The sequence below is a fragment of the Pteropus medius genome, unplaced genomic scaffold, assembly GCF_902729225.1.
Source record: "Pteropus medius unplaced genomic scaffold, Ma_sr-lr_union100, whole genome shotgun sequence".
Taxonomy (NCBI): Eukaryota; Metazoa; Chordata; class Mammalia; order Chiroptera; family Pteropodidae; genus Pteropus; species Pteropus medius.
In genome coordinates this window covers 4,128,541-4,154,154 of record NW_024350923.1, presented here as the reverse complement: position 1 = coordinate 4,154,154, position 25,614 = coordinate 4,128,541, and the positions used below count along the sequence as shown (strand labels likewise).

At 56.3% G+C, this 25,614-nt stretch overlaps 3 protein-coding genes across 4 annotated transcripts; 1 reads left to right on the top strand and 2 right to left on the bottom strand.

Annotated features, from left to right (window-relative positions):
- Positions 1 to 199: 199 nt before the first annotated feature.
- CDK2AP2 (cyclin dependent kinase 2 associated protein 2) lies at positions 200 to 2,400 on the bottom strand. The gene is made up of 4 exons (XM_039840709.1): positions 1,700 to 2,400; positions 1,295 to 1,395; positions 1,076 to 1,208; positions 200 to 712 (listed from the first exon to the last, which is right to left on the bottom strand). Exons 1-4 carry the CDS (start codon positions 1,779 to 1,781, stop codon positions 645 to 647), a joined length of 384 nt encoding a protein of 127 aa, XP_039696643.1. The 5' UTR covers positions 1,782 to 2,400; the 3' UTR covers positions 200 to 644.
- Positions 2,401 to 6,737: 4,337 nt separating this feature from the next.
- CABP2 (calcium binding protein 2) lies at positions 6,738 to 11,197 on the bottom strand. Its single transcript, XM_039840407.1, has 7 exons — positions 10,925 to 11,197; positions 10,225 to 10,401; positions 9,673 to 9,703; positions 8,400 to 8,534; positions 7,808 to 7,917; positions 7,545 to 7,692; positions 6,738 to 6,963 (listed from the first exon to the last, which is right to left on the bottom strand). The coding sequence occupies exons 1-7, from the start codon at positions 10,979 to 10,981 to the stop codon at positions 6,938 to 6,940; spliced, it is 684 nt and encodes a 227-aa protein (XP_039696341.1). The 5' UTR covers positions 10,982 to 11,197; the 3' UTR covers positions 6,738 to 6,937.
- A 6,275-nt stretch (positions 11,198 to 17,472) lies between these two features.
- On the top strand, positions 17,473 to 20,181 carry LOC120584750 (glutathione S-transferase P-like). Of its 2 annotated transcripts, XM_039840687.1 has the most exons (7): positions 17,473 to 17,563; positions 17,710 to 17,745; positions 18,169 to 18,275; positions 18,363 to 18,450; positions 19,426 to 19,529; positions 19,633 to 19,740; positions 19,927 to 20,181. In XM_039840687.1, coding segments are annotated over exons 1-7 (633 nt in total). In that variant the 5' UTR covers positions 17,473 to 17,562; the 3' UTR covers positions 20,116 to 20,181. The 2 variants fall into 2 exon arrangements, with proteins under 2 accessions (XP_039696621.1, XP_039696620.1); XM_039840686.1 differs by lacking the exon at positions 17,473 to 17,563 and having other exon boundaries at positions 17,586 to 17,745; positions 18,113 to 18,275.
- Positions 20,182 to 25,614: the final 5,433 nt, after the last annotated feature.

Sequence of the window (25,614 nt, the reverse complement as noted above, 5' to 3'; positions counted from 1 at the left end):
CAACTCTCCACCACTTACAGCTGGAAAGGCTGAGGGCTGAGGGGCAGGGTCCCTCCCAAAGTCAATGGCCAGTGGGGGCCAGGCCAGACTCAGTCAGCCTCTCTCCCACCCTCTGCACCACTCCGAGTCTCCTCTTTCCCTCTTTCTTCCTGGCCCACCTGGGCTTAGCAGAAGTACCAGACTCATAAAGACTAAGAGCTGAGAGAACAACTCCAAATTATCTTTTATTTATACAAAAAGGGCACGTTTAGCAAAAGACACACAGAAAAGAGTGGCTATGACCTGGAGACAAGGCAGGGAGGTGACAGGCTTTCTGAGGCCCTCCTGGGGGAGAAGGGGTCTGGAATAAAGTGGTGAGAAGTCCTGGGTAAGTGCTGAGTGGTGGGGGCCACAGAAAGGAGAGAGCTCCAGCCGGATCAACACTGCTGGCAGGTCATGGGTGGGACTCACAGTGACCTCGCTGCTAACTACTGCGGGGGTCCCACGCAGTGCTGCCGACTGGAGTGAGAGCCACCCCTGGTTCCTGGAGGGCACCCACCAAGGGACACAGGACAGGAAGTGCAAGTCGGGGCGAAGGCCAGGGAGAAGCAGGTGCCCTGCAATGGCCAGGAAAGGTCCAGACTCCCAGGCAGAGGCGCGTCCTGTTACGTGCGGGCATTCCGCTCTGTCTCTGCCAGGCACTCTCTGACTAGGGCCCGGGCATGGATGATGCCTAGGATGGGGGTGGGAAAGTAACACACAGGGTCTCAGTGACCCTCCACAGTCCAGCCCTGCCCCACCCACCTCCGGAGGAAGACCCCTCCCTCCCTACCCCCTTTCAGTTCGGCAAGAGGGACGATAATCTAATGAAGACCTGGATGACATTAGAGGTTTGGATAATCCTCGAATTTGCCCTGTTAAAATACAAATTCCCTGGTCCTTCCCCAGAAACTGACTTAATTTCAATTCAATTCAATACACCTCCAGATAATGATACTGGCCCTAGTCTAGGCCTGGCTCACATGACCTACAGATGGCCTTCCCGGAGGGGAAGGGAGGGATGGGGTAGGGGGTGGGTGGGCCTGGTCTCACTCACCTCTCTTCAGGCGCTCCATGGCGCTCTTGCTGCCAGCATAGGTGGGCCGGATCTCTTTGCCCATCTCCTCTATGACAGACAGCAGGTCTGTGTAGGTGCTCTGGGAGCCCTGAGCGCCGGGTGGCTTCATTGCCTATGTCAAAAGAAAACAGGGCAGTGAGATCAGGCCCCAGAGGGCCTCCAGTTCCCAATGACAGGCAATCCCTCGGTCCCACTCACCTGCACATAGCCCATGGAGGGCGGTCCAAAGTCGTTAAACAGTGGTCTGAAAGGGGCAGCGGCTCCCGGCACCGAGCCCGACGGCGATGGGACACTTCCGGCTGCAACATGCGCGAGTTAACAGGTCAGCGCGGGACAGGGACGCCTCCTCCCAGCGCTCCAGGCCCCCGACCCCACTCGCCCCATTCCTTCTGAAGGGATTCATTCCTGGAAGCTCAACTTCAGGGACAAGTCCCTCCCCCTGGACCCCTCCAGGCCCTTACGTGACCACGCCCACTTCACAGGCCAGCAAACTGAGGCTCAGGGAGGGTAGGCGGCAGGCCCAGTACTGCAGAACTCGGGCCGTCTTCTCTTCGAGACCTTGACCACCCGGGCAGGCAAGCAGGGATGGAACTGCATCCTCACCTGTGGGGACTGGGGTGCCGGGCCCGGGAGTGCTGGAGCCCGGGGTGCTGCTAGGGGCGGGGGCGATGGGTTTGTAGGACATCCCCAACTCCTGGGTGCGGCGGACGCCGGCCGGCCGCTCCTCCGGGGTTGGCTGCCTGGCCACTCAGCCGCGTTCTGATTGGCAGGCGGGCTGCACGCCCCTGGTAAATAGCGCACAGGCCGGAAGGGCGGGCGGGCACAAATGCTCTCTCACTCTCGATTGGTGCGCAAAGATGTCACTCGGGCCTCCTCATTGGTCGAGCCCGACCCCAACAGGTCGCAACCGCTACTGATTGGTCTCCGCCTTCCGGACCTCGCACCTGTCTGCTCCGGATTGGGCGGTGGCCGACACCCTCCGCAATTGGCGAGTTCGCGGCCGGGGCCCGCGCGCTCTCTATCCGATTAGTTCCAAGGCCCGAGAGGCGGGGCCTCAGATTCCTGGATCTGGGTCTGGTCCGCTGCCGTTTGCGCGGAAGGTGTCTTCACGGGCACGGGCGCCGCCCTTACGCCTCCATTCGCGCTGCTTTGCACGTCAGCTCCGCGCCGCCCGGTCTCGGTTCAGCTGGGGCTGCTGTCGTCGCTGCCGCCGCCGCCGCCGCCGCCGTCGCCACGGGACGCGCCTTTCCTCCACCCGGATGCCGGAGGACGTGGGGCTTTGACGTTCCGAGCCCTGCGCCCCACCCCATGCGCTTTTACGTCACCTTTCGCCGGTTCAGCAACCTGTGCCCGATCTGCGCATGCGCTCCGTAAAGCCTTGTCTTGTTCCCATGGCAACGGGTTCCTCACCAACGCTACCACCACGCCTCTTCCACCGAATTACCTGCTTCTAGGGTCTAGGCTGGCGTTAGCTCTAAGGGCGACCTCAAAGTCTCCTCAGCCTGCTCCCCTGTGCCTCATAATGACAGTAGCAGGAACTGCAAACCTTCGTTAACTACTGTATGCCAGGCCCTGTATCAAATGGATCATGGACAAGAGCACCTCCTGGAGTCAGACTGACGGTTGGAATCCTACACCACCCCCACTAGCGGTCTCCTTTGGAGCAAGCTCACTTCAATTTCTCCATTTGTAAAATAGGGACGCTAATAACTATGTCGTAGGATTATTGTATGCATTAAATGAATATTCATAAAGTGCTTATGGTTTCAGTCTCTGCTTTTCTGTTTCACTCCAGTGCCTCAGAACCTTTCCATTTCTCCACCCAGACCCCTCCCGTCAAATCGTATTCTTCACTATCCGAGATTTTGCAAACTCCTCCGAACAGTAACCCTTTCTCCCAGGCAACTTCTCCCCCAAACTTCTCCGGCCTCGTGTGCCCTTCATGCCCCCAAGTCTGTAGATTTTTCTCATCCCCAGGACATTCATTCATTCACCCAACAAATATTTTCTGACTTCATCCTCTATCTCAGGCCTTGTGCTGGACACTGATTCTGATATGAAAATAAATGACCATGGCCTTTATCTTTAAGGAACTCCTAGTGTCAGGGAGACACAGGGAGGCAAAGGCACACAGTAAGACAATGGGGAGACTGGAAGAGGGCTCATTGGAACTTAGAGGAAGGGACCTACCTGGTGACATCACAGAAATCTTCCCGATGGAGGTGGCATTCAATAAGTGAATGGACAAATAAATTTGATATATCCATACAATGGACTGTTATTCAGCAACAAAAGGAAATTATCTACCTAACCATAAAATAACACAGATAGGTATATTGATAAATGAAAGAAGCCAGTCTGACAAAGCCACATACCGTATGATTCCAATTGTATGACATTCTGGAAAAGACAAACTTGCACAGAAGATAAACGAATAACGGCTTGCCATGGGTGCCGAGGAGTAGAATTAAATCGGTGAAGCATAGGGGACTTTTTTTTTTAGGGCAGTGAAACTATTCTGTATGAAACTGCAATGGTGAATACAAGACATGAAGCATTTGTCAAAGAGCAAACTTTGATGTGTGCAAGTTTAAAAAAAAAATCATTAAGGTGATCTGGGATCCCAGGATGGGATGCAGAATATGACAAAAGAATCTAGCTGTATTGCAAGCGTGTGAAACAGGCTCTCCTAAGGGGTGGGGGGAATAAGGTGCTAATCTGGAATCTGTAAGAACATAGCACAGTACTTTAGTGAGTGACATGGTTCCCATGGGGGTATGGCTTAATGCCGAAAGCACTACACATGTGTGTACACTGGAATTGAAAATTAAGTAGATGTAGGATGGATTATTTCTCACTGCTGGAATGAGAAGTTGCAGCTAAGCCAGGGGAAGAGGCTAGAGTGGTCCGTGTGGTAGTGGGTTGGACATCAATATTAACTCATGTTTAGCTCAGTATAGATGCAATTGGTTACATACAGAAACATTTGTAAATCAAATCTTTGATTTGATCACAGCTTAGTGCATACAGATACCTCCTCACTCTATCAGTTTAGAGGGCCTAGGAGCAATCTAGCATCCAGATCTTGGTGTCTACCGTGGTTCTCCAATAAAATGAACCAGCGTTCCTTGTAGAAATGGCTGATTCTAAGACTGGGTGAGAGGGGACTTTGCCTGCCCAACTGTTGAACTAGGACATCAGTGTTCTCCTGCCCTCAGACTCGAACTAACACCGTCAACTTTCCTGGTTCTCAGACCTTTGAACTTGGACTGGGACTACACCACTGGCTCTCTGGGTCTCCAGCCTGCTGACTGCAGATCGATCTTGGGACTGCTCAGCCCCGACGATCACCTGAGCCAATTCCTTATAATAAATATCTTTACACACACACACACACACACACACACACACACACACACACACACACATCTGGCTGGTTCTGTTTCTCTGGAGAACCTTGCCTAACACATAGGAGAAGTTGGGTGTGGAGTATACGGGAACTTCTTGTACTAGCCTCAAAATAATTCTTTAAACCTAGACCCGTTCTAAAATAAGTGGATGTAATATCTTGACGGTTACCTGGGTGCACACACGGGTAAAAATTCAATGAGCTTTATAAAAGATTTGATACACCTTACTGAATGTATGTTATACTCAAACTATTAAAGTAGATTTAACATAAAAATCGGAATGTCTAGCTTCTCTTGGAAAATCAGAAGGTCTCGTGGCTCTGGCCTGCTCTCTGACTGGCAACGGCTGGTGGAGTGGGTGGCAGGTGCCTCTCTTAGGCCAGGAGGGGACTCTCAGCTCAGCAGAGGCCCCGCCTGCCTACTCTTCCTTCCCGGCCCCGGTCCCTGCTCCAGCTGTTGTCTGTTTGGGACCTTCTGGGCCAGCAGCCTTTGGGGGGTGGGAGGGTATGCATGAGATCTGAGGGTAATAGCAGACGGAGTGCAGACAATTAAGACTAGCCCAGAAAACCTTAGTCCTCAGACCTCAGAGCCTGCCAGGCTGGGGCCAGAGGGTGGTGGGAAGCTGACCCCGGGCAGGCCCTGGTCTTCCGCTGGCACATGTGCATCACTACCCCCAGCCCTTGCGAAGAGGACACAGGCGGCAACGCCATCTGTGCCAGCCAGCAAAGGGTTGTGGGAGGGAGGGTGGGCCATGGCTCCCAGCAAAGCTGCGGGCCTGGGGCAACTCCTCCTCATCCCAGGCCTGCCAGACTGGCTGGCAGGAGAGATCACTTAATTGAGGATTAAGGATTAATTGGGATCTTCCGGGTGAATGGTGTTGAAGCTGCTGCAGCCAGCCATGGCACCTCGGGGTCCAGGCTCTGCGCTGGGCAGGGCACCGGTGGCTGTTCCAAGGCCATGTTGTTGGGAGCAGTGATGGTGAGGACCAGGGATGGGGCCGAAACCTCCCACCCTTTTTCGATCAGGAGGTCAGGGCTTGTCAGTCCTCCCAGCGGGCAGGACGGCAGTTCTTTTGGCTGAGCTCGGCAGACCAGGCCTTTGCTGCAGCTGGAAGAGGCTGAGGCCTGTCCTGGGGCCACTCTGACCCCAAGACACCTCTTTTGTTGGTACCATGATTTTAGAGCCCCCAGGCCTGAATGCAAATCCCACCTCCGCTTCATCCTAATTGTGTGTGACTTTATGCTAGTGCCTTGCCCTCCTGGAGCCTTCCGGTACCAGGCAAAGGGGCTGAGTTAACCCGAACGGCCAGTTCCTGAACAGGAGTGTCGCAAAATGCAAGCGATGTTTTAGGAAGAGTATTCCAGCAACATGTGCTACATGGACTGGAGGGGACAGACAGCCGTGGGGCTGTGTGACCTCTAGCAAAGCACTTGGACTGGGCTTCTTGATTTCCTCAATCTGAAAAATGGGGCTGCGAAGACCAGAGTAGAATTGGAGGGAGGAGACGTGTCATTCAGGTCCCGAAGGAGGCAGACACCGAGATGAAGTTAGGAATTCAAGACAGAGAAAACGTGAGAAAGCAGGGTTGGCAGAAGGGCCTGTGATCTGTGACCAGCCTGACGGGGCCCTCAGCTAATGGCTAACGGAAAGGGAGCTTGCGGCAGGGACCACCCAGGAGAAGAGCCTTAAGTCAGGCAGAAATGTGCATGTCCTACCTAGCCCCCACTGTGCTTGGTCAGTGGCTGGGGGCTTTGGCAAGAGCTAGAAGACAGCCCAGAAGCTGAAGTATCTCTCCAAGGGGCCAATAACCAGAGCTTGACAGCTAACTCACTCCTTCCAGCTGAGAATTAAAGCTGGGAAGAACTAAAGTTCTTTCTCGAAGGGCTCTGAGCAGCACCCCTCCAAGAGCGAATGATCTCGAGCTTGAGAAAAGCCCTCACACACTCGCCCCGCCCCCTCGCGTAATCCTGGACCCGAAGGGCCATTCGCAGGATGAGCGGCCAGAGCACAGCCAGCTCTGGGAGAAGCAGGTCGGGTTTACTCACCTAGGGATGTTTCTGACGCTTGCTGTGAGCTGGGCCAGGATCCAGAGAGGGCCCTTGCCTGCCCAGAGCACGTAGTCGAGGGGGCTTGTGGCCCAGATTGGCCTTCTGGAGGCCGAATACTGGGTCCTCCAAGGTGAGGAGTGACAGGTGAAAGCCATCTCCCCAGGTCTGAAGGTACTTTATTGTCAGAGAAATGGAGATGAGCAAGGGGCTTGGTGGAGGGGTTGGGGGTGGGGGTGAGGGTAGGCAAAGGCATTGCACACAGGCGGAGGACGGAGAGGAGAGGCAGAGGGTGCCAGCTGGAGGCTATGGGCTTCCAGGAACACTCTGGTGGGTGGTGGCTGTGGTCCCAAATCCTTTCTGCTGCCTCCAGCTTCTGTGCAGGCTCAGCGAGACATCATTCGCACAAACTCTGCCAGGACAAAGCCAGAGTTTCGGGTCTGCTCTCTGGACCCCACTAGGGGTGAGGCCAACATATTGGCCTTGAGGTGAGAGGGAATACAGTCAAGGCAGTGCCTGTGAGGGGCTCCCCTGGATCTGATAGGGAATCGGTCTCTGGGCCAGGGAGAGAGGCTTGGTCTTATGGATAAAAAACATCCTGTAACTGAACCTGTTTTCCTCTTTGCTTTGGCCACTAGGAAGCTCAGAAACAATTTTAGGGCCTACTTTGGAGAATTTCTACATATTGATTTTTCTTGGCTTCCTGTGACTACTTAATCTTCATTTTCCCTCTGTGGAAATGCAGTGTAGAGGAAGATCTGGGTTCTGGATCAGGCTGCCTGGACTCAGATCTTGGATCCACCCACTTCCTTTTGCTGAGCACCCAGACTTTCTTCTCCCTCTTAAGGGGACAACAACAGTCTCTTCCTCTTGGGTCCTCGTGTATTCTTAATGGGAGAGGACTCAGATGGGCTTAGCACAGGGCCTGGCACACAGTGATAATGCTGTCTTTATCATTTTTTATCTGTTAAAATCTTCCAGGGTGGGTGGTACCTTCGAAGTCGACCAGGCCGTCCCCGTTGAGGTCAATGTCCTGGAGGATCTCGTCCACCTCCCGCTGGCTGAGGCGCTCCCCCAGTAGGGCCTTGAGGGCTGCCCGGAGCTCGCCCAAGCTGATGCAGCCGTCTCCGTTGGTGTCAAACTGCGGTGGCATTTGGTCGTGGTGTTGGGTCACCGACTGAACCACGCATTCGCTCAGGCCCTCACTCAGAGTGGACACGCAGCCCCTGCCCGCCCTCCAGCCCCAGAGGCTGCACCTCTCGGAAGGCGTCCCGCAGCTCCCTGACGCCAATCATGTCTGCCGTCTCTGCCAGCAGCTTGGGGCCCATCAGTTCCACAAAGTCTTCAAAGTCCACCTTCCCGCCACCTGGGGGCCACGGTCGTCAGAGACCTGGGCTGCCAGAGACCCCCGTCCAGCCCCGGCCCTCCTCTGCCCTCTGCCCTCCCATTCTGGCCCATGTGCCTCTCCCCTGCCCTGCCGAATGTGCCCTCCCCTCCCTCTGGGCCCCACAGGCTGGGCCATCTGTGTTGTCTGATGGCTTTCCTGTATTTTCCTGACAAGTTTGGTTGGGTTCAAGTCCTAATGCCAACAATCTGGCTGTGTGACCTTAGGCAAGTCACTTAACCTTTCAGATACCCAGTTTCCTCGTTTAAAAAGTGGGGATAATGATCCCTGCCCCGCCCACCTCATAGGGGATGGTGAGATGCTTTGGAGGCAGAGTCCTCGCCTTGGGAATGACCCAGGGCTCTGGGAGCCAACCTGTGCAGGTGTCTTTGTGCCCAGGCTGCCCAGCCACCCTGGCCCTGGCCTCTGGAGAGCTGGGGGTGGGACGAGTCTGAGGCACATACTGATTTGCTGTGAAATCTCGATCAGCTCCATCTCGGTGGGCATGTAGCCCAGCGTCCGCATGCAGGCGCCCAGGTCCCGGCAGCCGATGTAGCCGTCACGGTCTCGGTCAAACTCCTGGAAGGCAGCCTGCAGCTCTGCCAGGCAGGGCAAGATCAGTGCTTCCCCAATGTCCCCTGTAGCCCAGCTTGGATTGGCTCGCCCTTCTCCCTGTGGTCCAATCGTTCCTTCCTTCTAAACATTAATTTCTCTTTGCTGCCTCAGGGCGTTTGCACATGCTATCCCTATAATTCATTCTTTCAGCAAATATTTAAGGAGCATCTACTATGTGCCAACCTCTGCTCTAGGTAGAGGGGATATGATACGGAAGGAAGGAAGCAAGGAAAGAAGGAAGGAAGGAAGGAAGGAAGGAAGAAAGGAAGGAAGGAAGGAAGGAAGGGGCTGAAGGAAGAAGGAAGGAAGGAAGGAAGGAAAGAAGGAAGGAAGGAGGGAGGGAAGGAGGAGGAAGGAGGAAGGGAGGGAGGGAGGAAGGGAGGAAGGGGGAGGAAAGGAGGAAGGAGGGTGGGGAGGAAGGAAGGAAGGAGGAGGAGGGAGGAAGGGAGGGAGAGAGGGGAGGGAGGGGAGGAGAAGAAAGCAGGGGAAGGAAGGAAAGAAGGAAGGAAGGAAGGAAGGGAGGGAGGGAGGAGGAGGGGAGGAAGGGAGGGGAGGGAGGAAGGGAGGGAGGAAGGGAGGGACGGAGGAGGAGGGAGGGAGGGAGTGAGGGAGGAAGAATGAAGTCCCTGACCTTATGGAGCTCACATTCTCTTTCCTCCTCTTTGGTCCTTATGTCACCTGCTCGAGGACGTCTTCCCTCTAAATGCAGTCCCCTCCAGCCTATTGTTTATTTCCTTGACAGCGCTTAGTGACCTTTGTACTCGTATCTGACTTATCGATGTCTGTCTCCAGAGAACACAGGCCATGTCTGTCCCGTTTGTCCCATTTCTCAGTGCTCAGCACGGGGCCAGGCACACGGCGAGCACCCAGGAAACGTTTGCTGAATGAACGAATATCAAAGGGGCCGATGACCCACCTGGCAGATGAGGCCAGGCCACTGACAACTGGGGGTTTCGTCAACCCCCCCTGCTCAACCTTGTCCCCAGTCTCCTTGCATGAGTCCCCTGCAGCCTTTTCCTTGCTCCTAGTTCCTCCCGGAGACTGCTCAGCCTCTCCCCCTCTCCGCCCAGTGCCCCTCCCCTGTGTGTGCCCCCCCAATCCCACCCTGCAGAAACCCTTTACCTTCAATCTCCTCTGGCCGCAGCTCCCGGTCCTGAGGGGGTACAGAGGGGTTAGAAATTCCCTGAACCCTTTCTTTCTTGTTCTTTGGGGCTCCCCACTCAGCCCCCCATAACACGCACGCACAGGGCCTGTCTCTGACACTGCTCAGACCCAGCTCCTCGCATCCATCCCTGCTGACTGGCATGGGGTCTTGGGTCTCCTCCTTCCCTGCCACCTGCCCAGGCCTCGACCAGGGCCTCCCCCACCCCCCGCCACCCTCTTCTAGGGCATGGAGCCTCACTGGCCAGAGGTGCACCTGAGGTTGGACAGAACCTCAGGCTTGGCCCTGGGGTCCTCAAAGTCACTGTCTCTTGTTTTCTCTGTCCCTCTCCTGGGGACCCTACCACCTCCCTGCCCATCTCCTGGGTAGCTGTCTCTGACATTTCTCTGGGTCTCTCTGCCCCTCACCCCCCTGGATCTGTGTGCCTTTGCTCTGGCCTCCCCACTCAATCCTTGCTCCCCTACGTAAGGAGAGGCAAAGCGAGGGGGCGGCGGGCGGGCGGCTGTACATACGAGCTGGGTGGCGGCGATGCTGGGCCGCAGGAAGATGCAGGCGGGCCCCACCAGGCTGCTGAGCACCGAGTAGCCCTGGATGCCTGGCCTGGGGTCCCCATGCTCCTTGGGGCTGAGGCTGGGGCCCAGGCTGTGGTGGGAGTCCCCTGTGGGGGAGCCAGGCCACTGCCAGCTGTCCTGTAGCAGAGCCAGCCATGAGCTGAGGCAGTGGCCGCTCTCTACTCCCATTTAGCAGCCTCTCCTGTCTTTGGCACCCAGCACGGGAGAATGGGGCCCTCACCGACTACCACTCTGGGCTGGAAGATTCCAGCCCTTACTGTTCAGCTGGGCAAATTGAAGCCCAGAAAAGGCAAGGGACTTAGCCAAGGTCACTCAGAAAGCCAGTGGCAGAGTGAGACCTTGAGCTCAAGCTCTGTGTCCCCCAGGTCAGAGTTGATTAGCAGAGAGAGGAAATGGGCAGCTGGGGGCGCCTGATGAGCTTGGCAGGGGAGGCCCAGTGGTCCACAGGAGCCAAGACCAGGGGGAACCAGAGTCTAAGGGCTTCCGGGTAAAACCTCGATCTAGGGCAGTGAGAATCAACCCCTCCATCCCTCTTCCGTGCCTGCATTTAACGCTCACACGAGATTCTGCCCACCCACTCGACCCTTCCAGGGTTCAGCCCAGGCGCCTGGCCTCGGCCTCTCCCCGTTAGCCCTCCTACCTTAGGCCCCCGGTGTCGGGGCCGCTTGGCACAGTTTCCCATGGGCCCCGGAACCATGCCAGGCCTGCAGGTCCAGGGACGGCCCAGGGCTGGGCCCCAGCGGGCGCTATGGGCTCCCGCCAGCCCCCAGCCGCTCCCAGTGAGAGTCTGGGAGCACTGCAGGGGATTTTCCTAGGGTTTTGTGGGGAAGATCGGGGGCGGGTGGGCAGGCGGGGAGCCCTGGGCACGGGGGCTTGGGTCCTAATCCGGGATTATCTCTGAGCATCTCTGCTGGTGAGGGAGGCCACTCGGGCCCGAGGCCCCCTGGAATGCCCAGCCTCCAGTGCTCACTCTTGAGGGTCTTCTAGACACCCCCTCTCCAACATCTCTCTCTCCCCAACCCCTACTCCTAATCTCTCCCAATCTGGAGAGATTTAATGTCTTCAGAAGGAGGGCCGGACCTGGGAGGAGGAAGCCAGGTGCCCGGCGTGCCAGGGCGAGCTGGGGCATCTCTCCCGTCAGAATGGCAGGTGATGGTATGAACTCTGCAGTTACCACGCCCCCCCCAACTTCCTGTCCTGAGAGAGGAGGCAACCTCGTCCCAGCCCAAGAAGCCCCTGTTCCTTCCTGCCAGGACCCTGGCTCTCAATTCAGAGCACCTGCTCAGCCTGCCTGCCCTTGGCACCTCTTGGACCAGCCCCTGACGCCTGTACTTGGACAGATTGTAGGGAGCCGACCTGTGGTAGCACGGGCTGACCAAAAGGCTTCCTGAGGGCAAAGGTAGGGAGGAATGCCAGCTGACCGATCCGCTTACCTCTCTATCCGCATGCATGTCCGGGCTTTTCTCCCTGGGCTTGGCCCTGGGTCTGTCCTATAGAGCCCCAGTTGGGGTGTGGGGTCCCCGTTGCTCCCTCATGGTCCCCTCAGTTGAGGACAGCCCCATACCCCTGCTCACTTTACCTGCCCGTAGGCCGCCTGCACCTGGGCCTCGAGCTCCCGCAGGAGCACCCGCCGCCTGGTGGCTGCTGGGTTGGCAGTGGCTCCACTGGGCCCTGCAGTGCCCTCAGAGAGCTTGGGGTCTCCTGTGGGGAGGCTGTCACCTGCTGGGCCCTGGGGAAGGGCCATGGAGACGAGGGTTTGGCACCTCCTGCTGGCTGGGGGACACGGCCCCACTCCAGTCTCCCCGGTCCTGTGGGTGGGTTGATTAGTGAGCAGCTGTGGGTGTGGTCCCCAGAGGTTTCTGCGACTCTCTTCCTTGTTCCTCGCTCCGCTCCGTGGGTGGATAGGGCCCCAGACCCCCCAAGTCTCAGATCTCTCCTAGCTTACCGTGCCCCTCACACAGCCCCTCCCCGCAAGTCCTAGCCTTCCGCTCATCCCCCACCCTCCAACCTTCATGCTGGCCACAGACTCCACCCGGGGCTCCACAGGACCACCTGCGCAGCCACCAGCCTCTCTGGCTCCTGGTTTTTAATCTCCCCACAATCCTTTCTCCTCCGTTTCTGTCCTGCTCTGTCTGACATTTCCTACAGTTCCTTTTTCCACCTCTATCCACTGCTGACATTTGTGTAGAGGTGTCTGTGGGGCTCTCTGACCACTCAACCCATCTCTCTGTCACTTCCCTCTCTCTGTCGCTTGGGGCTCTGTCTTACATTGGTCTGTCTATCTGTCTTTCTGTCTGTTCATCTTTGTTCTTCAGTTCTCCCCACTACTTCGCTCCCAGGACGACTCCCGGATTCTGGAAAGACAGGTCTCCCCAGCCCCACCCCAGACCTTCCCACTTCACCCACCACAGGGTACCTGTGCTTCCTCACCTCCCCGCTCCTGCTGGCACCGCCCCCTAGCTTCTGCTGACCTCCGACCTCCTGCTTCTCAGGGAAAAGGGTGGGGCGGGCCAGGCAGTCCCCCCTTGTTATGTCCCCAACCCACTTACCACCTAGCTGCCTGCTCCTCACTTCCCAGAATGAGGTCAGTTGTCCTGCCCCGGCCCCACTCCAGGCCTCTCATGATTTATTCACCTGCCCCCCGCACCAGCTTTTGTCCGAGGGAACCAGATCCTGCCAGACACCTGCCACCTGAGCTGCTGGCTCTGGCCTCTCTCGCCATGTGTGGCCATCCATTCATGTGTCCCTTTTGCAAATATCTGAGGCTGGCTGGGACCCAGATCCAGGCCAGCTTTTGGGGCCGCAGGACAGACACCACTCTGCCCAAAGGCCCAGCTCTCAGTCATGTCTAACACAGAAAAGGGCCAGCAGACAACTTCCAAGCGCTTGGGACACCCAGCCAGGCATGGGGGGGTGGGCTTCATGGAAGAGGTGAGGGGGTGGGCAACATTCTCGGCATCGCCCACCCATGCTTAACCTGGGTCAGTGCTGGGGTCCCCGGTGGGGACCAGCTGTGACCCTGGAGGGCTCCAGGTGTTGGAATTGACAGAGCATGTTGGGTGGAGGCTGTTGGGAGGAAGGCAGGGTCAGTAGCCACTGGAGAGGGTATGGCTGGCAATTAGTTGAAGAAAATTTTAGAGGGGCTGAATTTTCAGCAAATGTTTGTGGAGCACCTGCTGTGCGGCCCTCCTGGATGCTGGGACCCAATTCCTGCCTCCTAGAACCTTCTGCCTGGCGGGAGATGTGCCTTCAACAAGCCCAGAATGATGGCGGAGGAGCCACGGCAGGAAGGGCCCAGCAGGCTGCTGTGACTGAGGGGCTTGGAAGTGAGGTGTGAGCCAAGACCAGAGGGGTGAAGAGAGGGGTGGCTATGCAGGCCGAGGGAACAGCCACCACCCAGCCCTGACAGCCTGAGGATCTGGGGAAAGCCCAGGCTTGCGAGGCGCGTGGACATTGGCTGGGTGGTCAAGGGCCAGAGGGGCGTGTTGTGACCATTCACGCTGACTATCTGAAGGCTTAGCCTCTGGCATCGTTCAGCCCCTCTGCACCCTGGGTTCCATCTCCTTACAGAGGCCAGGAGTGTGCTGCATTCCAGGCAGCACTGCGAACATCCCTCAGAGACAGACAGGAGCTCTCCCATTTTATGCAAGGTCTCGAAAAGCACCTGCAGGCCTGGGTTCCCCCAAGCCCTCGCCATGTGACTCAGGCAAGGTGTTTCAGCTCTCTGAGCCTTCGTTTTCTTATCTAGAAAATGGGGTTTGACTTAGTACCTGCCTCACGGTGCCTTTGTGAGAATTAAATGGCAAAGGACCTAGCAGGTTGGTGAGGACACCAGAAGGGCTCAAAAAAATGGTGTATGCCACATGTGATAAATGACTTCATGTCCAAATAGCCCCCTAAGAAGGTGGGAAGTGGTGAGAAATGTGTGTCCCAAAGTACAAGCCAAAGTAGTGGGGCTACAGCGGGTCAGGGTACAGTGAGTGAAGTGTTTTTAATCAAGGAGCAAAGCCTTTGTGTCTAGGTGAAGAAAGCCTGGCTTAGAAATCCTTCCTGGCTCTTGTTCAATGAACAGCATTCAGGGCGTTCATCTTGGTGCTTTTGACTTGCATGTTTCGACTTAGCCAAGCTGAGGTCCCAGGTCTAGTGTCCAGGATGTCCAGATGGATCAGTGGTTGACATATAGGTGGATGGGTGGACAGCTGGGTGGATAGGTGAGTGGTTGGTTGGATGGGTGGATGATCTGAGGGATTGATGTTTAAATGGTTGGTAGCTGGAAGGATGGATGATTGAGTAGGTGAATGGAAGGGTGGACAGGCAGATGGATGGATGAACAGGTAGATGAATAGTCAGGTGGGTAGATAGGAAATTGGATGGATGAATGGACAGGTGGATGAAGGGATGAATACATGAATAAATGGATGGTTGGATGGATGGACAGGTGGGTGGCTGAATGGATAGAAAGATAGGTCAATGATTTGATGGGCTAATGGTTAAATGCTTGGTAGTTGGATGAATACATGATTGCATAGATAGGTGGTTGGGTGGATGATCGAATGGATGGAAAGATGCATGGTTTAAAAAAATGGTTGGATAGTGGGGTTGATTTGGTGGGTAGTTGAATGAATGGGTGGATAAATGGATAGGCAGAGGTTTTGATGGACTGCTGGTTGAATGTTTGGTCATTGGATGGATGGATGATTGAGTAGATGGATGTACAGATGGGCATACAGATAGACTGCCAGTGAAGGTCTTATATCCTTCATTAAAAGAGCCCTTTAGGGTGGAGATAGTTAAGATATGGACCTTACCTACTTCGGTATCTCTCGTGATGTCTAACCCACTCATTGCCTGACACATAGTAATCAATGTGGGAATGAAGAATGTGTCTCTCCAGCTCCCTCCACTCTGAGCTGTGATTCCTCTGATGGCAAAGATGATGGCTCCTTCTCCACTCTGTTCCCCCCAGGCCAAATCCAGGCTTGGCATCTGGTAAGCACCATACACAGAGCCATGTTGAGACATCACTTCACACTTACTAAGATAGCTAAAGTAAAAAAGAAAGATAATAACAATGTTTGGTGAGGACATGAAGTTGGAACCCTCATCTGATGCTATTGGATTTATAACCTGGCACAGCTCCTTTGGAAGAGTTTGGCAGTTCCTCAAAATAAGTTACCATATGACCCAGAGATGCCACTCCTAGGTACATACCGAAGGGAATTGAAACAAAAATTATATGAAAATGTATATAGCGGCATTATTCATAATAGCCAAAAAGTGAAACAACCCAAATGTCCATCAACGCATGAATGGGTAAACAAAATGTGACATATCAGCACAGTGGAATATTATTCAGCCATAGAAAGGAATGATGTACTGATAAACCTTGAAAACATTATGCTAAGTGAAAACAGCCAGATGCAAAAGACCATACAGTGTATGATTTCATTTATTTAAAATGTCCAGAATAGGCAAATCCACAGCGACAAAAATAGATGGAGGGACGAGGAATGACTACTAATAGGTACAGGGTTTATTTTGGGGTGATGAAAATGTTCTGGAATGGGGTAGTGGTGATGATTGCACAGCACTGAATATACCGAAAACCACAGAATGTGCACTTTATAAGGGTGAATTTTATCTAACAATAAGGCTGTTTATATTTATTTAAAAACCCACCCGAGACAGGTGCTGATGTCCATGTGGATCGGAGGTGGTGGTTGGACACAGGGAGGTGCCTGGCCAATTGGAGTGGGAAAGCTGTGCTTCTGAGCTCCAGATCAAGAGACCCCAGGGTGGCCTCAGAGCCGGACCACAGGCCGGGCCTATGGAGCCAGAGGACTGTGGGTAAAAACAGCCACCTAGAACACCACAGCAAGAGCCAAGCCATCCTGGTGCCAGCTTGCCCAGGAGATCTGAGCATGATGGCTGGAGGGTATGAGCTGGCAGGAGGCTCTTCCCCTGGATGGCAGGGGGTCTCACATTCTCCCAAGCCTGTGATGCTCGTGCACAGAGGGAGGGCATGCGTGCTCCGGGCCAGAGCATGGGAATGAACCTCTCTGAGCCTTGGTGTCTGTGTCTGCATAATGGGAACAAGACCCCTTCCCTTCCAGGGTGTCGTGGAGATGAAATGAGACCATTTATATAGACTAAGCTGCTAAGTGCTGGGCAGATGTCCCTCCAGCTGTGAATCCAGGATAGAACTCAGCTCTGGCACCACCTCCCCCACCCTCTCTCAGCCCCAGGCATCTGTGGGCTCAAATAAGGCTAACGAATGCTGGCGATAAGATGTGCTGGGTTTTTTCCCATGCTTTCGGGGGTGCACTTTTGCACCCGATACCTTTCTGTCCTTGTGGCTCTGACAGGAAAACCAGGCTGAGACACCTGGCTCTGTCAGGCCCCAGGTGCCAAGGGAAGACCACCACGCCCACCGAGAGCCTCCCCGACACCCCTGCCTCAGGAAGCATCAGCCAGGAGGAGATGGGCCTGCAGGGAGGCAGGCACTGGGCTCTGCCTGGCAGGACACAGCCCTGTGGGGGCCCGGAGGTCCTGCTCATTCCAGTCTGTCTGTCTTTCCATCCAACCATATCCCTAGGTCCAGCCTGTATTGGAAGAGTGCAGAGCACTTAGACTCAGTCAAAAAAAGGGTTTGGAGACAATAGGCCCTGATGAAGAAAGAATGAGGGTTAAACGTGAGGCCTCTGAAGCCAGTCAGATCTGGGTTCAAATCCTGTGTTACCTGGAGAAAGTTGACGAACCTCTCTGTGCTTTGGTTTCATCCTCTGTAAGATGAGGATCAGAATGGTACCAAGTCTTAGGGCTGTAATATTTGTAAAGTTCTCAATACAGTCCTCAGGCCTTGAGGGTTTGCTATTATTATTATTTGCTATTATTATAGAGGGAGGATGTGTAAATGGAAATGTCCATCAAAATTGTATTCATTAATGCAACAAGTATTTATGGAGCACCTACTGTATGCTGGTGCTGGGGACCCAGCAGTGGGCAAGGCACTCAGTCCTGGCTTCTGTGGGCCCTGAGGAGTTATGGTTGTGGGGAGGGTGGTGGCTGTGGGTGCCTCCTGTACACACACTGCCCGTGAGCAAGTGAGACTGTCTGGCCTTGTCCCCACCACACCCGGCTGTGCCCTGGACCAAACTCAGAGACTTGGTACATTCCTGGGGTGGGGCAGGGAGGGATGAAGGGGTGGAGCGGAACCCTACAAATAAGGCCTCTGGGCTCCTCCCTACTTCCTGCCGCACTTGCACTTCGCCTCCTGCCAGTGAGTAGGGTCCGGACCGGGTAGGGGGTGGGCCCAGACTGAACCACCCTCTCTTCGGGGGGTCTGACAGGCAGGCTGCCGGCCTCTGGGCCCCACGGCCTCGCGGGCGGTCCTTCTTCATCGTCCTGTCTGTCTGTCTCTCCTAGTGGCGCCCTACACCATCGTCTACTTCCCTACCCGAGGTTTGACCCTTCCTCCTTCTGGAGGGATTAGGGCAAAGGCAGGGCCCAGGCCCCACGCTCAGGCTGCTTCCTGAACTTGGGCCAGAGTCCGGAGACGGATGGAGGGGGCGGGGCCGGGGGTCGTGGGGGCGGAGCCGGGGCCGGGGCGGGGCCGGGGGCGGGGCGGGGCCGGGATGGCTTTCCTACTTGTTGCTGTATCTTCTTTCCTGGGGCACTGTGGGGCTGGGTATGGGCGCCCCGCCTCCTTAAGACACAGTTGGGACCATGTCTCCATGCTTCCTCTGAGGTCCATCCTCTCTCAGAAGGCTCCGAAGGCGAGGGTTTCTGTCCTCTCTGTCCCTTCCCCATACGCCTGACCCTTCTCCAGAGCACTGTGAGGCTGGGGTCTTTGCCCGTCCCCACACTCCTGCCTGCCCACACCAGGGCGCTGCGAGGCCATGCGCATGCTGCTGGCTGACCAGGGCCAGAGCTGGAAAGAGGAGGTGGTGACCAAGGAGACCTGGCTGCAGGGCCCTCTCAAGGCCTCCTGTGTGCGTACAGGTGTCCCGTGGGGGCGGCAAAACTAAGGTGGGGACAGCCAAGCGCAGCACCTCTGACAGAGCTGTGCCCCCCTCCAGCTGTTCGGGCAGCTCCCCAAGCTCCAGGATGGAGACCTCACTCTGTACCAGTCCAATGCCATCCTCCGCCACCTGGGCCGCTCCTTCGGTGAGTCCCGAGGTCACAAGATGGCCAGCCCAGGAAAGTACCTGAGGGTTCCCAACAGGGTGTTCTGGGACCTGAGCTGCTGCACCTGCAGCCACTAGGGTCTTGCCCGGCTGAAGGGCAGCCTGGAGGAAGGGGCGGGGACAGGGTTAGGAGGGCTCTGGATTATGGGGCCGGGCAGCCCGTCCACCTGGGCTGGGGCAATGCAGCTCAGGTGAACTCCCAGCCCGGCAGCACCAGATGGGTTCACGGTGCCCACTTCCTGGATGACAGCTCAGAGGAGGCCGCCAGCTCCCATGTGTGTGCTGGGGCAGGCTAGAGATCACTGCGGGTGTGGCCAGAGGTCCAAGTAGATCTTCTGCCTGTTTCTTCATGCTCTGGCCTCCTCAGAGACTGGAAAATCCAAGGTTATAGAGGACAGGCCTGTGGTCGCAGGAACATGGCTTAGGGAGGTGGCTGCCTCTTTGGCCAGCCTGGGGTGGGTGGTGGGGGACAGAAAAGCCCCGGGTCCCAGGAGGACGCGGCAACTAGGGAAGACGGCAGCCGGGCCCAGGCTCGCCCTAACTTCTGTAGGGCCCAGGGCGAGGACAGAGGCCTGCTCTGCAGCCTGTCACCTCTTCCTGCCCCTGTGCTGTGGACACTTCGGCCCACACAGCCAGGTTCTGTCGAGCTTCATAAATGGCCCCCCTCAGGCCTAGGGAGGCACGCACAAGAGGCTTGGTCCACCCTTTCCGGGAACAGACTTGAGGGAGGGCACATGGGGCCAGGCCCCGGGGTGTGGCCTGGAAGGCAGGCACGGGCTTCACCCGGGTATTCCCCCTCGTACTCGAGGAGGTGGGAGCAGCAGTCGGTAGAGCAGGGCGCCCAAAGCGAGGGACCTGGGTGCCTGGGCCTGAGGCCTGCGGGCTTTTGGGGGAGAGGAGAGCAGCAGATCACCAGCCCAGATGGAACCTGACCCGCTGCCTGGCCACTGACCAGGGCTCTACGGCAAAGACCAGCGGGAGGCAGCGCTGGTGGACATGGTGAACGACGGTGTGGCGGACCTCCGCAACCTCTGCAGCCACCTCATCCACCACGACTGTGTGAGCGGGGGCCTCGGCTGGTGTTCAGGGCCGGGGAGGGTGGCGGGGAGGTCACCCGGCCAGGCCCGCTGCATGCCACCACTGGGAACTCTGCCTTTCTCAGGAGGAGGACAAGGCCCGGTACATGCGGGACCTGCCAGAGCACCTGAAGCCTTTTGAGACGCTGCTGGCCCAGAACCAGGGGGGCCAGGCCTTCATTGTGGGCAACCAGGTGAGTGGCCGTCCCTGTCCTACCCCTGCAATGCCACCCTCTTCTTATAGACGGGAGGCAGGTACAGAGAGAGCACGTGAGCCATTTGTTGCTGGGCGCACCTAGGGGACGGCTCGGGCTCTTGGTCCCCCATCTCCCCAGACCCCTGCCTCCTCCCACCTGCTGCCCCCGACCCCTACCCTGCAGATCTCCTTCGCCGACTACAACCTGCTGGACTTGCTGCTGAACCACCAGGTCCTGACCCCCGGCTGCCTGGACTCCTTCCCTTTGCTCTCGGCCTACGTGGCCCGCCTCAGCGCCCGGCCCAAGCTCAAGGCCTTCCTGGCCTCCCCTGAGCACGTGAACCGCCCTGTCTTTGGAAGCCGCAAGACATGAACCCGCTTTGACCTCCCCTGGCAGAGTGGCTGTCCTTGGGAACCAATAAACACAATGAGAGGAAAGCTGTGCTGTGGTCTCGGAGGGGCCAGGTGGGCACAGGGGACCCTCACCACTTCCCAGGCTGCCTCGGGGAGGGTGAGGGCCAGGCTGGGCATCTAGGCCCTGAACAGCAGATGCCACCAGGACACAGAGAAGTTCCAAGGTCAGAGAGGAAGATGAGACTCCACACCTCAAGGATGCACCAGGAGGACTTCCTGTAGGAGGGAGTTGACCCCGGCGGAGGCACTCTTGACTATAGCAAGCTGGAGAACCATCCCGATTTGAGAGAAGGGTGGCCATGAACGTAAAGGACAGTCCCTGCCATCTTCATGATGAGTCCCAATGTCTGGGCACACACTCGGGTGCTGTGCACAATATACACTAGGGAGTGACACACACACTTGGGTGTTTCACACATGCATAAGTGTTGCCCATTCTCGTGGGTTACTCACGGTCACCCCAGGAGGTGCTGCAGGTGGCCAGCAGGGCCAGGTGTGTGGCTGAAGGCAGGCCTGGAGCTCTGGGTGGCTTCCTGCTGCGTGGGGGCCCGAGTGGAGGGTGGAGGGTCTCCTTCGGCTTCAGGGAGCTTCTGTCAGCGCCCGTGGAGTGCCCCACCCTCACCCAGTCCCAGCCCATCTCCCTCTCCTGAAAGGCTGTGGCCACCTCCTGCCTGGCTCCCTCCGCCCGCCTGGCACTTCTCATCGGCCATCTGGCAATGTAGAGTCGGACACTTCCAGAATGCCGGGCACCCTGCTGCCCTGTGGGCAAAACCCACAGCCTGACAAGCCTGCCAGGCCCCAGCTCTCCAGAACATTCCCCACCCTCCATGCCCCATTCACCCCTGGAGCCACACGGTGTCAGCTCTCCAGACCACTGCTCTGCCCGTCTGCCTTTGTCCCTGCGACCCCCTCTCCTACCCCACCACCCACGGCCACACCCCTTCAGTGCCCACCACGCTGCCCCTCCCCAGTGGCCCAGGTGCCCTGGCACTTCTGTCTGCCTCTCCTTCAACTCCGCTCTGTGGGGTTCTGGCTTTCCCGTGTCTCCCCTAGAACCTTTCTCCTGTGAGGTCAGAGGGTGGATCTGATTCATTCATATCCCCTGCCCCCAGACAGGGTGGCCGATTGACCTTTGCTGCTAACGCCCCGCAGGAGCTGACTGCCTGCTGCGAGGCCACAGGGCCTCAGTACCACCCTCTCCCCTCTCTGTCATCGGCAGAGTCTATTTTACAAGAGTCTCCTATCCGAGGCCTGTCTGAGTTCACAGGCCTGGTGCCCCCACTCCATGCTGTCCCCACGCTGGGGACCTAGACAGCTATCTCATCTAACCCCCCCGAAACTCAGAGAGGTGAGGCAACTTGTCCAAGGTCATACGGCTCACAAACGGGAGAGCTGGGATTCAAACCCAGGTCTGCGTGAGTCCAGGCTTTTTCACGGTGGTCCTCAGACGGGATGAATGGAGGGGACTTGGAGGCCGGACAAGAGAGAAGGAGGCCAGTCCCAGGGGCAGGACTGGCCCAGGCATGGCAGGTGGCCGAGGCTTCTTGGGGGTGGAGTGGGCAGGGCCACTGGTGTCACTGTGGTAGCCTTGCCTGCCAAGGCTGAGGACTTGGAGCTGACTCGCAGGGAACTGGGGGCCACCGCAGGCTTTGGAGCAGAAAAGATGACTTGTGAGTGTGAAGGAGGCCTTGGGCACCGCCCAAGCCAACGCCTTTACCTTACGGACGGGGAAACTGAGGCCCCTGAGGGGGGATGGATTTCCCAGGTTCACTGGCGGTGGGTAGGTGGGGCTGGAGGCCTGGAGGCCTAGCTGCCCCTTAAAGGGGCCTCTGCCCGACTGACTTCAAACAGAGCCCCTGTGTGGGTTGCTGATTGGCAGTTTAGGTTCTAGAGGGGCAGAGCTGGGCGCTTTGGGTGGGATTGCCCCGGGAAGGGCCCGTCGGTCCCCAGGGGGAAAGAGGTGGAACCCTGAAGCACCCACTGCCCCAAAGGCAAAGACTTCCACCTGGTAGGGGGTCTGCTGCCCCAGGGGGTTTCACGACTCATTCCCCTGCTCCCTGAGCCCCTGTGCCCCCTTGCGAGCTGCCTGAGGCCCTCCACCCCACCTGGGAGACCTGGCCCAGTGGCTGATCCTCTCTGAGCCCGTTTCCTCTGTGACAGCCCACGTGGTCACGGGGTAGTGCCACACAGCTCACAGAGCACCTCCCGTGTGCCAGGCACTTGGCAAGTCTTAAGACCTGATTTTACAGATGAGAAAACTGAGGTCAGAGCTGGAATTTGCACCAGGCAGGCTGACCACCAAGCCTACGTTTTTTCCCAATTGGCCCCAGAAAATGCTTTCAAACGTGCCATGGATAATTAACGTGATCAATGAAGTGGTTATTTAAAATGTTAATGTTAGATAAATGTTAACTATCCTGATTAAAATCAAGGCAAAGCCAAGGAGAGTTCTAGAAGCAAGAGATTAAATAGGTTGCATCCAACCCCTGGCCTGCTTTGCTGTTTGCTGTCACCAGGCTCTGCAAACGTGGGGACGAGTGGCCGTCCCTGACGAAGTAAACATGTGCCCTCCCCTAAGAGCTACCGAGTGTCTGTGTGGAAGCTACTCTTGGCAACAAAACCACACTTGAGCTCCAACCCTTTCTGTTGGAAGACTGTGGATGGGACGAGCGGGGAGCCTCGTGTCTCCCGATGGGACAAGGTCGGGAAAACAGGCGAGGGTCCTGCCGGCATGAGCCTTGTGTGTTATAAACCTCGTTGTTCAGAGTGGCGCCCAGGGGAGGAAATAAAACGAGGAGGTTTGTTGCACCCGTCTGCTGTGTCCACGATTGGATCTGGCTCGAGAGTGTGTCAACAATGAGAAGGGGGTGGCCTCCCAGAGCCCCGGGCTCTGTACGATTACGTCCTCGAATAGACCCAGCGATTAGGCCACACCTGAGGAAAGTTGCCCTTCTGAGAGTCTGAAGCAGTTGTTTTTCCTGTCATTCCAAAAATAGGGCCACTGCGACTTTGGCTCATTAATCCAGCCAAGGCGGAGTTGTACGCACAACTAGGATGGCCACTCAGCTCCCACCTGGCAACCCCCACCAGACCCCATCGTCCCCTGCTGCTACCAGGCCCTGTCCTCCAGACATATGGGCCCGAGCCCAGCCACTCACCAAGCTGCAGCCCCAGGCACAGCACTTGGTCCCGGCAGTGAGCACGCGAACAGAAACAGGTCCACCGGAGTCCTGCCTGACCCGTCGCGCTCAGCAGCTGGCCAGGTGCCAAGAGCACCCTCTGAGGCTGGAGCTTTCTCTTCTGTTCGAGAGGCTGTGAGCTTGTGAGTTCAGACAGCCTGGGGTTGGTTATAGCTAAGAGAGTTGAGCCCATGCACAGAGAAAAGGGGTGTGTGTGTGTGTGTGTGTGTGAAAGAGAGACAGAGAGACTGACAGGGAGAAACAGAGAGACAGAGAGAGAGAGAGAGAGAGCTTTTTAGGTCCATACTTCCAGGCCCTGAGAGGCCAGTTTCACTCTGCCCTTCCTCTGCTTTATTCCCGTGAGCCCATAAATGCTGCTCTCTCTCAGAGCTGAGTTTCTGTGACTTCAGCTGAAAAAGACTGTGATAGTTTCAAAATATGGTCACAAACCCTTTGACGATTTTAACCTCAAAATTTGGAACCTGATTTCCTACCCACTGAGTGTGACTGGATGCGGTGACCGCGGCTGCTAACTTGTAGGGGCGGGGGAGGTGACGGAATGCGACGTCCAGTCCAGGCCTCAGTCGTAAGAGGCTCTGAGGCTCGCTCCTGCGCCCTCTCTTGGGTCACGTGCTCTGGGGAAAGCCAGGGGCCACATCGTGAGGACACTCAAGCAGCTCTGTGGAGAGGCTCAGGTGTGGAGGGACTGAGGCTTCCTGCCAACGCCAGCACGAAATCACTGTCCACACAAGTTGCCTTGAGAGGGAACCCTCCAGCCTCAGTCAGGCCTTTGGATGCTGCAGCCCCAGCCGCCATCCTGATTGCAGCCTCATGAGACATCGTATTAACCACGGCTTGTATTTTCTGCATTCTGATGCTTTGACGTTTGGGGCCGTGCTGACCTGGAGGGACTGTCCCTCCCAGGGTTAGCTAATCCCTAGAGATGGTAAACACTTGCCTGAGAGCACGACTTTTAGACACGATCTCGCAGATTCAGAGCCCGCACCCCCAACTGCCTCCTTTATTGGGCTCTCACACACTGGGCCACTATCCTTGTCCTGACCATCCAAGGCCAGGGGCAGCCTCTGTGCCCCAGAGCCTGCTGAAATTGTCCAAACTAGCCACTCCTCCGCCCGCTCACCCTACCTATCATGGAAACCACAATAAAGGTGCTCGCCCACAGGTCCCCATCTCCCCCTGCCTCCTGGTGACCCCGGTGCTTCCTGGTATGGCCCCTGTGGTGTGGAGTGCCCTGTTCTCTTGGGATCTGTGCGTAATAAACTATCTTTTTGATGGTAGTTGTTTCTTGATCAGTTGGCCTTGCCACACCCGAACAATAACAAAGCCTCTATTTAAAAGAGACCTCTGCACAGCAACGCTCAGTCACACCCCTCTTGAATTGCTGACTCAGAAACAGAGATAGATGCTTGTTGTTTTAAGCGGCTGAACTTTGAGTTAATCTGTTAGGCAGCAATAGAGAACTATATGGAGTCAGAACCGAGCCAACACCATCCGGGGTAGATGGGTTGCAGCTTTTAAGGTTCATGGGGCAAGGGAGGTGCTCTGTGGTTCGAGGAGCTAGTTTCCTGTTTCCTCTGGTTACGGTTTGAGGTCCCCAAGGTTGTTCGGCAGAGGAGAGGGCCAGTGCTTGGGACAAAGGCACGACCTTCAAACGAGAGCGTTTCTCTCGGTGACCCCAGTTTCTTGTCGTGGACCCACCGAGGCTGAGCAGCCCAACACACATGCCATGTGATCAGTGCTCAATGAACGGCTGAAAACAATTTTTGTAAGAACCCGGCTGTGCAGAAATCATCACCATTTGCTTTGGTGCTGTCTCAACATGTTGAGAAAACGCCACCTCCTCTTTCACCATATTTTGTACAAATAAGCAGCGGAGCGAGGGAAAAAACTAGGTGGGGCGCTGACCTCGAGCAAAACTTGAAGTCTGATCATTGCAGCCATGTGGTCACTTAAGCACTGGCTTCGCGATTTCCCCTTCCTGTCCGGTTTTTAAAACTAAGTTCTTTATCACTCAATTTTAAAAAGCAATACATTATTTAAGAACGAAAACCAGGCTGATGGTTCTCATCACAATAGGTTGAAAAGTTACCGTCTCAGAGACTGATCCGATAGGTGATTCTTTCGCTTAAATAGTGTATTAGTCAGCGTTCTCTAGAGAAACGGAACCAATAGGATATGTATGTATGTATGTATGTAAGCCCTGATGCGCAGGTCCCCGCTTCTGTCACTTTTGCTGATGTCCCATTGACCGAAGCAAG

What these genes read in the sequence shown, in the direction of transcription:
- CDK2AP2 (XM_039840709.1), bottom strand. Translation starts at nt 1,781, where the DNA reads ATGTCCTACAAACCCATCGCCCCCGCCCCTAGCAGCACCCCGGGCTCC. An exon ending in CGGCACCCCAGTCCCCACAG is followed by an intron (nt 1,396 to 1,699) that starts GTGAGGATGCAG and finishes CGCATGTTGCAG; the next exon opens with CCGGAAGTGTCCCATCGCCG. An exon ending in CATGGAGCGCCTGAAGAGAG is followed by an intron (nt 713 to 1,075) that starts GTGAGTGAGACC and finishes CCCCCATCCTAG; the next exon opens with GCATCATCCATGCCCGGGCC.
- CABP2 (XM_039840407.1), bottom strand. Translation starts at nt 10,981, where the DNA reads ATGGTTCCGGGGCCCATGGGAAACTGTGCCAAGCGGCCCCGACACCGG. An exon ending in CGAGATTTCACAGCAAATCA is followed by an intron (nt 7,918 to 8,399) that starts GTATGTGCCTCA and finishes CGTGGCCCCCAG; the next exon opens with GTGGCGGGAAGGTGGACTTT. An exon ending in TGCGGGACGCCTTCCGAGAG is followed by an intron (nt 7,693 to 7,807) that starts GTGCAGCCTCTG and finishes ATGCCACCGCAG; the next exon opens with TTTGACACCAACGGAGACGG.
- LOC120584750 (XM_039840687.1), top strand. An exon ending in CGTCTACTTCCCTACCCGAG is followed by an intron (nt 17,746 to 18,168) that starts GTTTGACCCTTC and finishes TGCCCACACCAG; the next exon opens with GGCGCTGCGAGGCCATGCGC. An exon ending in CCTTCATTGTGGGCAACCAG is followed by an intron (nt 19,741 to 19,926) that starts GTGAGTGGCCGT and finishes CCTACCCTGCAG; the next exon opens with ATCTCCTTCGCCGACTACAA.